The 15662-nt window shown below is 36.7% G+C and overlaps 1 protein-coding gene across 2 annotated transcripts; it reads left to right on the forward strand.

Moving 5' to 3' along the window:
• The first annotated feature begins 51 nt into the window (after window positions 1-51).
• Window positions 52-13081, forward strand: ABHD10 (abhydrolase domain containing 10, depalmitoylase). Of its 2 annotated transcripts, none has more exons than XM_010970782.3 (5): window positions 52-352; window positions 2798-2981; window positions 7737-7848; window positions 8244-8381; window positions 12386-13081. In XM_010970782.3, the coding sequence occupies exons 1-5, from the start codon at window positions 67-69 to the stop codon at window positions 12728-12730; spliced, it is 1065 nt and encodes a 354-aa protein (XP_010969084.3). In that variant the 5' UTR covers window positions 52-66; the 3' UTR covers window positions 12731-13081. The 2 variants fall into 2 exon arrangements, with proteins under 2 accessions (XP_010969084.3, XP_074219313.1); XM_074363212.1 differs by lacking the exon at window positions 12386-13081 and adding an exon at window positions 9149-9320.
• Window positions 13082-15662: the final 2581 nt, after the last annotated feature.

A 15662-nucleotide genomic window follows, 5' to 3' on the forward strand; every position in this document is an offset into this window, starting at 1 on the left:
AGTCAAAACCTCCACAGCCGAACAGCCCAATAGCGAAAGGCTGGGAGGAGCGAGGACGCTCTGCGCATGTGCGCCCTCCGGGTGGTGAAAATCGTACAGGCGCTGTTTACCAAGTTCCGCCTTCCAGCCGGCGGCGCATGCGCAGCCTCGGTTCCTGAGCGCTGTGCGCGTTTCCGTAGGTCGGCGCGGGGCGAAAGGACCGCTGGGAAGATGGCGGGGCTGGGCAAGGCTGCTGTGGCGGCTTGGGAACCTTATCGCAGGTGGGGCTGGGCGGCCGTCTCCTTCGGTGTCCACCGTGGTCTCGGCGCGTTGCTTGCACGGAAGCCCGAGCGGGCGCCACGGTGGCTCCCAGGTCAGTGTCCGAATGTCTGGTGTAGGACGTGTTCTTTCGAGCATCCCTAGTTCTGTCAGTTCCTGTCCCATTCGCTTTTGGCGCCACATTCGGAAATGCTGTTCTCAGGTTCTCGGTACCCCAGTTCTAGGCGCTTTCGACAGTTCTGTGAAGGCTGTGAGGAGAGCTCTGCCGGGCCCTGGGGTATCCTGGACAAGCGGGGCGGTTGATGGAGTTACTCTGCAGTCGAAGGATCCTGCTCTCTCCCGGCCTCTCCTGCGTGAAGTGCCAACAGAAGGAAAATTAGATGCGTATTTAATGCGTTGGACTGTTAGTTGCTTTTTTTTTTTTTTTCTTTCTGCAGGTTTTAAGGGGCGTATAGATCTTGACTACTGCCCCCGCTTGAGGGATTTTACAGTATGAACATTTTCTTTGTAAAGGTGTAGACGCTGTCATCAATCCTAATTTCTAGGGTTTTGGGGTTTTTTTTCCCGATTATCCCAGCCCAGTAAAAAGCATAATCATTACACTACAAAGGAAATTAGAATTTGGACCAAAAATTAGAGCACCTGAATATTTCTTTTATCTTGTGTTTGATTCTTCTGCGTCTAACCCCACCTCTACTCCCAACCCCCGCATAAACAGTCCGTCTTTCTGAAATGTGTCTTTTTATTTTTTGGTTTTGTTGTGTTCACACCCTTGCCACACAGCTGTCATATGCATGGTACTTGGAATGGGAATTGTCATAGCAAATACCCTTTGTTTTGAGTTAAAAATTTTAAACATAATCCGTTTAACTTACATTTAATTGTACACAACCAAAAGGCTATTATATATCTGTTCCTCTAGCAAAGTGTACTATGTCAGTTCATTAATAAGAGTATGATACTCTTTCATCTATTTAGTAATCATTTATTGAGCACTTAAGCCCCAGGCTTTAAGCTAATCCTTACAGTACAAAGATCATTTATGAATATAGTGCTGAGAACCTGACCACTTATAATTCACCAAGATTAAATAAATTATAATTGGTTCATGGAGAAATTCTTGGGAAGTAATGTGAAGAGGATAGGTAGGAGTTTTTGAGTGCTGAGTTAAGGAAATGGAAAATGAACATGTTTGCTGCTACAGCCTGCCAACCAACATAACTGGCTTCTACTAGCATTGTTTTTCACTAAAAGGTTTAAATTTGGCATATTTCACTATACATTGAAACTCTCAAACAGGCTTACATGTAGAAGGGAGGTAGCTTTAAGGCCTTCAATTCAGTTTTTTTTTTTTTTAAATCAACTTCTTAAATCCAAAACAAGGAAAACTTCATCGGCTCACATGGAGGAGACTGAGAAGTTCTCATTTGCCACAATAAAGTGGAGAAAAGTTTCATGTAATACAAAGAAGAGGTTTCATTGGTCCAAAAAAAGACTTTAAGGGAATACACAAATCTAATTTCTTTGGAGGGAGGAGGGTGGGATTATAAATGACTTTGTTTTTTTAAATATCTTTCTACTTTTTTTAAGAGCAAGTATTGATTTTATGGTAGGGAAAGAGCTTTTAAAACAATGAAATGAAATATCCTTGTTAAGGTTTAGCATTTGTGCCTTTGTACTTAAATTGCACTAAGATTTGTGTGCACCATTCACAAAAACCAAAGCAATAAGTAGAACAGTTTTTCCAAAAATGAGACAATCATATATTTATACAAGGTTACTTGTGAAGAGGGGCGGGTATAGCTCAGTGATAGAGTCCGTACTTAGCATTGCATGAGGTTCTGGGTTCCCCAGTACCTCCGTTAAATAAACAAAAACAAACAAACCTAACTGCCCCCCCAAAACAAACAAAAACCCTTAGAATAAAGAGAACAAGTTTACTTGTAAAGAAATTGCTCACTGAACCCACTTCAGTGGATACAGAAGCATGATTAGCTACGACCATGGCCCATGATTTTATGGGTGGAGAGGGAGCAATAGAAGGGGCACAGCACATCCCTTGAAGCACTTTCCCAAGGGCAGACCCAACTTGTTTCTCCCCCCCCCCACCAAAAAGTAGAGGATGTGAAACTCCTCAAACATTAAAAAAAGTTAAAAGAAGACAAAAATCTCAAGAGAGGGCTAAAACTAGTGCAGGTAAATCTGAATGTTGATCGGTAATATTTAAGACACAATGTAATAGCAACAGGAAGACATTTTTGCCCTAATCTCTCTTTTGTTGCCTTGAAATTTCCTCCTCATTGTGTATTTTAGAAGCATCAAGACTGGACCTTGCTCTAAAAAGGTACTGATTTTGACATGATTTTTAAATGTATCATGTACAGACTTAAGATTTTAATACTTCAAGTCTGTATTTATTTTTTCTATTAGATGGAAATAGTATCTGACATCAGTTTGATGAGTTAAAGTTTGAAAATATGTATGGTTTTCCAAAAACTGTATTTGCAAACTATAGTTATGTTTTGTGTACTTTGTTTAGCTTGCAGACAAAAGTCATCAGTCTCTTTCCTTAGTCGACCAGACCTTCCAAACCTGGCTTATAAGAGGCTAAAAGGCAAAAGTCCAGGAATTATCTTCATCCCTGGCTATATTTCTAATATGAATGGTACAAAAGCATTGGCGATTGAGGAATTTTGCAAATCTCTAGGTCACGCCTATATAAGGTAGGAACAACACATTTTGGAGAAAATATTACTACTATTTAGCATGGCAGTAGAAAATTCTGCTCTAAGCAATTGAAACAAATGGCAGCATTTTTATAGATTAATTTATTTTAATGGTCTGTAAACTTTCATCTTTTGTAAAATGCAGTCTTTGAAAGATGATTTTTAAAAGTCTTTGTGCCACACTGACAATGCTGGCAGAAAAGGAAACTAGTGGTAATTAAGCTCCTTAAAAACAGTATTCCAGCATGACAACAAACCAGTGTACAGGTTGGCTTTCTTTCAATAATTATATTGTGGGTTTTCCTTTGAGGATTTAAGGACTTTTATTTGACCATTGTTTACTTCCTTACTTTTAAAATACGTAGTTTAGAATAATGTATGTGCTTTAAAAGCATTGTGAAATTAGTATTGTACAATTCATGTTTCCACTGAGTTTCCTCTTTCCTCTCACTTCTGTAGTCTGAGTATGTATAAGCATAAATAAGGATATGTATTGCTTAATTACAACTTGATTTCGTATTCCCTAATCTTTATTATTGATGATGATTTTAGTAAAATAACCTGTTTATGTTGTTATCATTTATTTAGTGCCTAATTTGCCAGAAGAGATAGTATGGTTTAGTAAAAAAGAGCACTGGCCTGGAATTCAAGAAACATGGGCTCTAGAATTAATTCTAGCAAAAAGTGTGACAAGATAAGTCAGTTAATAAATGTCGGACCTGTTTTCTTCATAAAAAAGGAGGAGGGCTAAAGATAATTTCTGAATTCTTTTCTAGCACTAACAGCCTAAAAATCTATTCAGCTAGTTTTTAGAAGGGTTTCAGTAACATTCATTCAATAGGTCTAGAAAATACAGCTTTTAGAAATAAAATAATAAGTAATTAGAAATAAAAATTAAAACTTTTAGACTTAAAAATAAGACTTTTATCTATTTAATGTGTTAACAGAAATTATGTCAATTATATGGATTTAGTCTTACTCCTTTTATCAAATTAACTGAATTATTTCATTTTCATGCTCAGAACTCATAAAAATTTGTTGTGACCCAAGTGTTACTCTGAAGACTGGAGTATCTTTTGCAAGTAGACTTTTTAGCACTATACTGGTGCTGTGAAATATGCAAAGAATTATAAAACACGGTCATTGCCCTTAAGGATCTTTTAATCAGGGTTGAGGAACACAAGATAAAATACATATGGGAAATCAGGCAAAAGTGTTCATCAGAATATGATTGTGTCAAGAGCAGGATACTTTATAAGGTGAGAGAAAACTGGGGATTGAAATGGGTAGACTGAACTTTATAAAGGAACACTGAAAACTAGGATTTGGGTCAGAAGGAAGAGCTCTTCAGGAAGGGGGACTACCCTGAGCAAAACAGGGTAGTATCAGAAAAATGGCCATCATTCTTATTGTGTGTCCCCAAAAGAATTTGAATCAAGAAATCACCATTTTATCAGTTCTTGAACTTAAATTGAAGCTGGAAGAGCAATAACCAGTTTCTGTCTCCCTACAAAACATGTAGGGGAGGTTTTCTGCATTTTGGATGCCTATGAAATATATTTTCTTTTAAAAGGTATTTTAAGTAGTCATGATGAAATCAAAAGGTATACAGACATATTAAGTGATACTACATTAAAATGTAGCTTAAGCGTAACTTTATTAACCTTTTTCAAGTATAGCCCTTCATTATAATTTTTTAATTTGTTCAAGTGCCTTTTTATTTGCTTTTATCAAACTTTAATGCAGTATAACCACTATTAACTATTGATTGCATTTTAGCTTGTTTTTAAGAGATTTTATCTTTTATTTATACTCCCAGTTTCTCAGTTTACTTTTGTTGTGATTTGAGGCATGAAATTTAGATCCTGGAGGAGGAAATATACAAGAAATAGTACGTATGACTATATGAAATGGTTTCTTAACGTCCTGTCACCATGCCTACAATAAGATTGAGTCAGAGCTCAGGAATATGACACATGGTTTTAGGACTGGTATTGTCTCATGATTATTTCTAACAGAATTTTAAATTCTAGATTTCTGAATAGGTCGCAGAGTATTGAGGCTGCTAGGACAGAATTGTGTTATTGTGTTTAAAGGTTTTAAACTGATAAATATTTTTGAGTTATCTTTGTCTGTTGGTTAGGGTTCAGCAAGAATGAACTGTATTTTTTACTGGTAACCTATTAGTGTCACTGAATGCTTATATTTTCCTTTTTGAGGGCTCTGTCCGTATGTTTTGCATCTTTACCATGTATTTGGAAGGCAGCTGTAGACAGTGCAGCAACTAGTGATGTCCGATTGCCCACTGCGGGGGTTAAAGGAGAATCAGAGTCTTTCTCCCCTCTTATCTCTGTATCTCCTGGATTGAGGATAAATAATAACTGTAATTTAGACTTTGGCAGTTGCTTTATTACACTATTTCCCAAGGATCCAAAACCTTTTCACTTCATACCTAAAGAAAATTTTAGTTTCTTTCTCTATTGCTTATGAATTCCTTATCTCTGAGAAAATATGTATACACTATATATCACATGTATTTTTACATATCCACTAAAAAACACTAAAATTTATTAGTTTTCACTAGGCTTTAAATATCAGAAAAAAAGGAAAGCTTTAGATTTGAATAAAATAATTCTTTTTACTTTTACGTTCTACTTCTATTCATTTAGTATGTATTAGAATACTTAGTGCGTAGGATTTGGCCAGTATGATGTCTAGCCACTATGAAGAGCGCAGAGACAAAAATTAAATAATGGTATTTCCCCTCCAGGACCTTTACAATCTCATGGAAACAATGGGGCACATATACACACATTAACTGTCTTACAGAGCAGGCATAATAAAATGATTGTGACTAATAAAAGTGAATTCTACAGAAGTTTCATTAGGTAGAGAGTTTTTTCCAACTTATCTGGGAAGCCTTTCCAACAAAAGCTCATTTGGACTAAGCTCAGAGAGAAGATGATGGGAGAAGGTATTCCAGGTGAAGGATGAAGCATGAAACAGAGACAGAAAACAGTCTATTGTAGGAACAGCAAATTGATGAGTTCGGCTAAAACACTATTTTATAAAAGGAAATGATAAAAGGTCGAGATCTGAAATGATCAAAATATAAAGTTCTAAAAAAAAGTCTAAAGCTCTGAATTTTTGTATGTCATAAGGAGCCATTGAGGTTAATGCCATATCAATATAATGTTTCAGAAGAAGCCTGACAGGTATGAAGTAGGTCCATTTGGAGAGAGAACAGAGTCATAGAGACACAGTAAGGAGGCCACTGTGATAGGCTGGGTTTAAGGTGACAAAGACCTGCACCAAGATGCTGGTCCTCCCAAATTGAAGAGAAAGGGATGAATGTGAGAAGAAATGAGAGAGTGAGTGAGGATGCTGCAGGACAGGTAGTGTTCTGTACCCTGGAAAAACAAATTTGATTAGGACAGTCTGCCCTTAAAGAACTGATACTCCAGTCAGAGAGAGACAAATATTTAAAACTTGATTACAACACACAATATGAAAAGTGTTAATTTAGTACATACAAAAGAAAGTGACTAGTACTAAACAGCCTATATGTCAACGAAAATTCCTCAAAGTCGGTAACATGACTCAAAGGATGACTAGGAGTTTGAATAGGAAGAGAGGCTTTTTTAGGCGGTGGAAGAGCATGCCAAGGCTCAGTTAGGAACGGGCTTACCCAGGAATTGGGACTGGGGTTTAGGGCAATCTGCAGGCGTGGTGTGATGCTTCATGGTTTATTGAATTGAGATCATGAAAGAGAGGTTAAGTTCACAGAGCAGACAGACTTTGAGCCCAGTGAACTAGGAAGTTGGAGGAGAAGAAAACCAAGTGGACGGGCTAGTGATGATAACTTGATTCTGGACTTCTGTTTTCCTTCCATTAACTCAGTAAATATATACCAAGTACTGTAATGTGCAGGGGACTGATCTAGGCACAGGGAAAGCAGTGGTGAGCAAAATCTGTGCCCATGTGGGTCTTCCATTCTAGTGTGGGAGACAAACCACGAACGAATAATCAAACATCATATATAATGTCAAGTAGCAGTATTTGCTAGGAAGAGAATAGAGCAGGGTAAGGAAATAGAAGATGACAAAAGAAGCACAACTTAGATTGAATGGCCAGAGGAGGCTTCTGGAGATGGAGCCAAAGTCCTGAATGAAGCGAGAGAGCAATGGGTGGATATCTGGAGGTAGTATATTCCATGTGGACGGAGAAGCTGTTGTAAAACTTCTGAGGCAAGAACATGGGTGATGTATTCCATTAACTTCAAGAAGGAAAGTGAGGATACAGTAGGGAAGGAGAGAACAGTAAGAAATGAGATCAGAGAGGTAGTTAGGGGCTAGAGGATGGTAAGGACTTGGGATTTTACTTAAAGATTTATACAAAGCCTTCAGAGGATTTGCACAGACATGATTTTTGTTTTAAAAGGATCACTGACAGCTATGTGGGTAGTAGACTATGAGGGTAAAAAATGGAAACAGATTTATTAGGAGACTGTTGCATTAGTCAAGAGAGAGAGAATAGTGACTTGGACCAGGCTGGCAGCAGTGCAGGAGGTGAGAAAGTGAGTGGATGTGGGAAATAATTTGAAGGTTAAGCTAATAGGATTTGCTGAAATACATACTGACTTCACCACTGTAATATTTTTTAGGCATAATGATTAAAGTACTATCTTCCATAAAAATGAGAGAAGCAAATACATAGATATCTAAATATAGATAATATTTTCCCTTTTTCAAGGTTTGATTACTCAGGAATTGGAAATTCAGATGGTAACTTAGAAGAATGCACAGTGGGAAAATGGAGAAAAGATGTTCTGTCTGTAATTGATGAGTTAGCTGTAGGACCACAGGTAACTTCTTAATTATGATACTTGTTGACTATAACTAATGATATTTGAGCTGTTTCTTTAGATATGAATATTTAATATTTTAAATGTTTAACAATCACTTTTTATATTTCAATATCAAATCAGTAAATCAGGTCTACCACTTTCACTTTCTCAAAAAATGTAAGTAGCATTTTACTTTTCATTTTACAAATTTTATTTGTCTAGTTTGCTTTCTATTATAGACCTAATACATTAACAAAAAGTAATCACGATTTTAATTTTACTTTGTGCCAAATATTAAAAGGCTGGGAGCCAGTGGATATAAGGGGAAAAACTATATACATTCTATGAAATGACTGACACCCCTACAGAAGAGAAGAATTCCTCTTTAGAACTGTGTGTATTTTTATTTTTAGATCCTGGTTGGATCCAGCCTCGGTGGATGGCTCATGCTTCATGCTGCAATCGCTCGGCCGCAGAAGGTTGTTGCTCTTATTGGCATAGCTGCAGCTGTTGATAGCCTAGTGACACAGTTTAATCAGCTTCCTATTGAGGTGAGTCCCAGGCAACCTCGGTGTATCCCTCCTGTCCCTCTTCTGCTCCCTCTTTCTTTAAATTTTGTTTGTGTGGCACCCGTCCTTTGACTTGTGTTGACCCATCTTTTGTGTTAGCTGCCTTTTAACGTATGGTCTCTTCACCGCCTTTAAGTATTTAATCTCTTGTTTAAGGTTTCTTTTTCTTCACAGTCCCTTCAAATCATTCTGCCAAATATTGGAGCCACATTAATGAAATTACACTTTAAATTCCTTGTTTTAACAGCATTTCTTTATTAATCACATTTATTTCTTTGGCTCATTTTTTGTACCTCTTATTTTGTGGCTCATTGGAAATAGTACCTTTTCTTTTGACCATGTTAGACTAGCTAATCAATTATGAAACTTTTTTTTTTAACCCTGAAAGCCTGAGATCCTCTCTCAGCAGAGTTCTGCATGCATACACTATCCAGTCACATATAGGAGATGAGATTTGTCATTTCTGGCTTAGACACTAAGTTGGCATTCTTTTTCTACCCTTAATTCTCACCTTTCAAAAAAAGTGCTTTTCATCATAAGCATGTTCTTAAGCAAATCATGATAGAAATGAGGTTTCTGAAATAACTGGAAAGGTGATTAGTTTATTATACTTTATTATTGGACATATGTTTAAGCACTAAAGTTGTCTGCAAGGATAAAGAAATAGTAAATAACAACTGTTTATTTCCGTGTCTGTTATTTTTTCATTTTGCAGTCAATTAAGTCCTCCTTGGGTATCTCTTTCCTAGGGATCTGAATTTCACCTGTGGGACTAAGATCCTAGCAGGCCTGAGGGACAGAAAGTAAAGAAAGAAAAACAGTCCAGAGCAGTGGTTCAAAAAGTGTAGTCCCCAGGCCAGTAGTGACAGCATCACCTGAGAACCTCTAGAAATCCATGTTCCTGAGCTTCGTTGAGACCTGGTGAGTCACAAACCAGGAGCATGACCCAGCAAGTGATCTGTTTTAAAAAGGCCCCCAAGTGAAGTTTGAGAACCACTGCTCTAGAGAGTGGAGGAGCAGGAGAAGGAGGAAAAGAAATAAAAAGAAGAAAGCATATGTGGTGTTGAATAGTAGCATGTCACTGACTTTTGCCTCAAGTTCTGCATTGAATCCAGGGCCATATACTATCTGTTCTAAGTTTATTATTAGTTCGCATTGTTCTTTCTAGCTCCTTAAGAAATGGCATTGTCTGCATAGTCAGGTTCTTCATATGATTTCATATCAGAGATAAAATTACAAATCTGGTCTTTCTTGCACTTATCTCTTATTTCTGAATTTCTTTTCACTTTCTTGATTGTTTCTCACTCATGCATAGTTATTCAGTCTCCTCATGATGCTAACATTGCATCTTTCTGCATCTAAACTTGTACCCCTTACTCTGTTCTTTAACTCAGTAATACAGTGCTTCTCATGGTAGTAAATTATTTCAAGAACATGGCAGATTGGAAAAGAACTGGGTAAACAATTTTTGGGGGGTTATTGATAAATGACAAGATCTGTGTAAATTTATTTTTATGTCTGTGTATCCATATCACTCAGAGGGAAGTTATGATAGATACCCCTAAGTGACTGAGAAGATCTGTAGCCTGTAAATCAGGATATATCTTTGCTAATCCTAAATCAGACCAACAAAAGGTTCTTAACAGGAACATGTTGAGCCCTTGTTAACTTGAAAGCACATGGAAGGAAAGAGCAGGGACTCTAGGATCACTCTCTCCTTCACACAGACAGCTAAAGCTTAACAAAGGCAAGGGAACAGAAGTGGAGATTTTTACCATCTTCTTTAGCCCTGAGAATGTTAAGACCCAGCACTACTCATTGTATAGGAGCTTGACTTACCTCTTAACTGACTCTGATCATTGTCTCCTTCTTTGGACACTAGAGGGCGTCAGACAGGAGGCACAGCTGTTGGAATCCAAGCTTTACAGCCATATTGCCTTGGTAGTTTCTCCTTGGTGTACAACTTATGTATATTGTACATTTTCTTTGATCAATACTGTTTTTGCTATTTCTGAACTTTCTGTTTTTACAGCTTTAGGATATATAAGATTTTGTAAAGTTAAGTTTGTTCTTCAAATGGACAGTATTCATTTGATGCAATAGCAGGTAACAGCTGGTTGGGGACAAGGACGCTTGAAATGCAACTATTATTGTGTCTTAGTAATTAACATAGTTCTCATTTCATCTAATAACTAATGAAACTAAGTTCTATTACTGAAATTACAAATTCAAGAACAATCTTGAGTAGTTTGAGGATAACTGAACATCATTTTTGCTTTAAATATTTGGTTCACATGTTGCTTTAATGCAGAGAACCCCATGATATTAATGTAGGTTCATACATTTTATAGTTTTTTAGGCTTTGAATTATTTTAAATCATTTGGAGATGGATATTTAGATGTATAGCTTTCAGATATACATCTTTTTCACTGAATCAGATCTTTCTGTAATTTTATAAAATATTTTAAAATGCCTAAATACATATAGATTATATCATATATTATTTTCCTATGTAAGTTCTTTTTTTCCTTTTATGTATTTCTAATAAATCAACAGTTTTAAACATGGAAAAATCATAATATTTTTATTAAAAATTTAAAATACAAAATTTTAAAAATACATTGTTTGTAGCTTTTCTTTCCTTATATTTTTCTTTCTTTTTGATAAGCTATCCACCTGTTTTTCTAGACAGAAATGCCTCTCATATTATATGGTTGCAAGAGGCTTAAAGCTGTTTACATTTTGAGTTGTTGGTTCAAGTTGTGATCATCTTTCCAAAGAATTTATTATATACAGATAAACCTTTATGTTCAAAGAATTTTGTGGAAGTATTCAGCAGTGTGGGAATGGTCAAATTAATTATCTTAGATGGATTATGGTGGACAATTATGCAGTCTTTAAAAACTTTTAATAGCATTCTTTAAAATCCAGAAATATATATGTATTAAATAAATAAAGCAGCATTGAAAACTACATATAAATTGTAACAGCTAAGAATTTTGCATATTTTATATATATAAAAACCAAACCAAACACATACAGAAAAATAATGGAAAGAAATAAACCAGAATATTAGTGGTTATTATATACATGAGATAGGATTATGATTTATTTTTATACTTTTTAGATTTTTCATGTTTTCTATAATGAGTATATGTTACTTAAACTAGAAAGATTATTTAAGACAAATTATAAAGAGTAGAAATTCTTCAAGAATAAAAGGATCCCCAGTGTTTCATTTTAAGAGCAGAAATGATATTATTGCTCCGTTTTCAGAAAGTATTTAGAAGACTTTTTTGTCATTCAAAACAGCAAATTTTTTCTCATTCCAAAAGACTCTGAAAGGCAAAAACTACCCTTTTTTTTTTTTTTACATTTAGCCTAAAATTGGGTGTGTATAATTGCCCCAGAATAACCACTGTCTTATTTTTCATTTTTAGTTTCGTGCTTGATTCTTCTCCCCCTCCCCCCACCACATCCTCTATTTTAGTAACTTCTCCTGTAGGCTAATTTTAGTTTTATGGTTTTGAAATCTGAACAATTTTTATTTCTAAGGTTTGATTTTATGTTAGATGAATGCTACCTGAACTTACTCCAGGGAATTATTGTACTTTGCTCCCTTCATTTTCCTTTTCAGTTGGGGTGAAGCATCACCTGATTGAAGATGTTACATGATAAAGTTAGTTAAATCTAAGTTTGAATCCTAGCCACAATAGTTATTGCCTTTTAACTTGGAACATTTAACTACTCTGTTTAATATCCTCTTTTGTAAAAATGAATAACAGAATTATTATCAGGATCTTATGAGATACTGCATGTAGAATACTTACCACAGTTCCTTGCACAGAGTATTTAATTTTTGATAAGGATCATTGTTACATGTTAGCTCTTTTCTTCTTCTTGAAGAACTGCTTTCCTTAGCTTAAGACTATTGCATGTGTTAATGTTGCATAAATACTTTTATCTTCCTCATTTTCCCCAATAGACAAAAAAGGAAATAGAGATGAAAGGCGTGTGGTCCATGCCATCAAAATACAGTGAGGAGGGAGTTTATCGCGTTCAGTACAGTGTCGTTAAAGAAGCTGAGCACCACTGCTTGTTGCACAGTCCTATTCCCGTGAGCTGCCCCGTCAGGCTGCTCCACGGCATGAAGGATGACATCATTCCGTGGCAAACGTCCGTGCAGGTTGCTGACCGGATAGTCAGCACAGATGTGGACGTCATCCTCCGAAAACACAGCAATCACCGAATGAAGGAAAAAGCGGACCTTCAACTTCTGGTTTACACTATTGATGACTTAATTGATAAGCTTTCAACTGTAGTTAACTAGGATCACATTTTTAGTTGCTTGGAAACTAAAGGACCCAGAAGATTGGCAGAAGGATGATAGATGAAGGACCCTGATGGGTAGAAGGTTTTTCCTCTTATCCCTACTTTGTAAATATCATGTGGATATTTATGGAATGATGTATTTGCACACGTAATACAAATTGTGAAGAAAGTACAGCTGCTACTTAGAAAATTTTCTCCTTCCTTCAATCTTTGATTTTTTTTTGTCATTAAAGTATGTCCTATTTTTGTATTCAAGAGATGTTTACCTTGTAATGCTTATGTTTACTGTGCCAGCTCTTGTGTTCTCTTCTAGTTAGAATTCCTAATAAAGCTTGATTTTTTTTGTTTATGTTTGGTATCATTGTATACAGAGATATGTAAAATTACTTCTGATTTTAAAATGCAGCTCACAAAATATAGGAAAAAATTTATTGAAATAAATCTGAAATGATGAGAGAAATGTCTGAAGCATAATAAATTTTTAAAAAACTATTATTTTATATAGTCTGCATGTTATATTTGAGCTTAAAATCAAGGTTATTCTATTTTAAGGGCTCAAAACTTTATAGTAATATAAAAGATATTTCATTTCTAAATTTTGGCTTATATGTTATGCAGTTAAATGAGGGAGCTTAATCTTAAGTGATGATATAATATTCCCATATTTGGATTTCACATTCCAAAAGAGGAAATTAATCTTTATATATTATTACCTACTTGCAGGACATTCCTTTTTTATTAATATGTGCTTTAAGTGCAAAGAGCCAAGTGACTGCCATCTAAATCAGAGGGCTTTCTAAAATGTAGAGATAGTAAGAAAATATGAAATGGAAATACAAAGGCTTTTTTTAATACCTAAAATAAGCTTGTGTAGTAATCAGTCTTGATATTATTGAGTTTGTGTCTCTAGGCTTTTAAGTTTGACTGGACTTTATTCAGCCTGCTTAGGTTACATCTGTCAGAGTAAAACTTTCAGTTGACAACACATCAAACACATTACATATGCATATATATATATATATTTATATATAATGGGCATGTGTTAAAGATTTCTTTAACTCATTAATAAGGGAGCAAGCAGATGGTAAACCTGGATCCAAGGACAATTCAAGAAGCATTCATAGGTATTGAAGAATGTTGGGATAAAATTCCTGTGCAGAAAAGAGTTAACATAGCAGAACTGACCACTTACCCTCAGAGAGACCTACTTACCAGGTTTCCCCTTGGCTGGCATCTGGGAACTCGGATTTTAGGAGTGCTCCACAATCCCAGAACTGGTCAAAGTGGTTCACGGCGCCTACACTGTCTGTACAAACAATATGGTTTGTGCTGGACAAATGTTTCCTTCTGTGAGTCTGGAGATTTGGCAGGTGCCAGGCGGAGACTACCTAAGTGACCAGCTCCCAGTAAACACCCTGGGCACCAAGTCTCCTAACAAGCTTCCTTGGTGGGCATTCCTCACATGCTGGCACAACTAACGCCTTGCTGAGGGAAATAAGCTCCACCTGTGTGACTACTGGGAGAAGATTCTTAGAAGCTTGCGCCTCGTTTCCCTGGACTTTGCTTCATGTGCGTTTTTCCTTTTCTGAGTTTGCTCTGTATCATTTCACTGTAAGAAATCATAGCTGTGGGTAGAACTATATGCTGAGTTCTGAGAGTCCTCCAAACAAATTGTCACACCTGGGGCTGGCCTTGGGGACACCTGACACACATCCAAAGCAGATTAATATCCTACAGGGCAATAAAATACAACCTAGGAGTTATCTTCTATATTGAACAAAAATCACTTACAAACCAAAAATACACAAACCGTCTTCGAGCGGGTTGTGGAAGGATGGCAGGGTGGTTCAAGGGCGGACGCCATCCAGACACTGACAGGCACGATTAGAAAGATGAAGCAGAAAGGGCCCCTGTCCGTGAGAGTTTTCTAGGGGTAAACATAATTATAATAAGGTGTGATAAGTATGATTAGCGACTTACAGTACATCTGTAGAGGCAGTACATACAGTGGTTAAAGACAAAGACCCTAGTGTTTGGGTTTCAGTCCTGGCTCACCATTTACTAGCCCTGTGACAGCCATTTACTTAACCTCCCTGAGGCTTCTTCATCTGTAAAAGGCCATAATATAAACCTATATCATAAAGTGTAAGGATTAAGCACAACACATTTAGCACAATGACACATGGGAGTCACTACCTTTTCACTTGTATTTTTTAATATGCACAAGCACAGTCCACTGAGAAACTGAAAGACACAGTTCATGGAGGTTTAGGAAGGAAAGTGGACGCAGGCAAGTGTGCAGCAGGGCTTCTAAAGCTGAACTGGATTGGACCTTCTTAACTTCAAGACCCCAAATTGGAATATTAACTGTATGATATCCTTTCAAATGCCCAACAGCTAGGAAAAGGGAGGGGGAGGATCTTTCATTGTCTAAAGATAAGAAAAGCTGTCTTAAATTTTAATTTTGCTTTGCAGAGGTTAACATCACAAATTCCAAATGAGTTTGAAGCAGTGAGATTTAGTGTATTCTAGGACATTGTTAATTACTTTACTGTTCCTTTCTACTTTCTCCCAAAGCTCTTTTTTGTCCTAAAACCACTCCATGCCATAGATTCAGTGACATGGAAAATGCTTGAAAAGCCAGCAGCCCAGAGTGCCTCTGGAACTCCAGCATTGACTTAAAAACGACATGAACCCTCTAAACAGTCTCAGCACATGCTGCGGAAGGTGATGAAGCCAATGCCCACGAAGGGGAAGACTAGTGAGGCCACAAAATACATTTGCTTTGGCAGCATCTGTTGAGCTTGGAGGCATTTCCAGACTCAAATCTACACAGTATGCTCTTCTCTGAGCAGCCAATAGAAAGTTCTGTGAGGAGGAGCGGAGGAAAAGAGCTTCAGGCAAGGCTGAGTTTTATAAAGCACAGAGAT

The sequence above is a fragment of the Camelus bactrianus genome, chromosome 1 (genome assembly GCF_048773025.1).
Source record: "Camelus bactrianus isolate YW-2024 breed Bactrian camel chromosome 1, ASM4877302v1, whole genome shotgun sequence".
Lineage (NCBI taxonomy): Eukaryota > Metazoa > Chordata > Mammalia > Artiodactyla > Camelidae > Camelus > Camelus bactrianus.

Coding starts and splice junctions, on each gene's coding strand:
- ABHD10 (XM_010970782.3), top strand. CDS start 67: ATGTGCGCCCTCCGGGTGGTGAAAATCGTACAGGCGCTGTTTACCAAG. Junction 353..2,797: donor GGCGCCACGGTGGCTCCCAG/GTCAGTGTCCGA, acceptor TACTTTGTTTAG/CTTGCAGACAAAAGTCATCA. Junction 7,849..8,243: donor AGTTAGCTGTAGGACCACAG/GTAACTTCTTAA, acceptor TTTTATTTTTAG/ATCCTGGTTGGATCCAGCCT.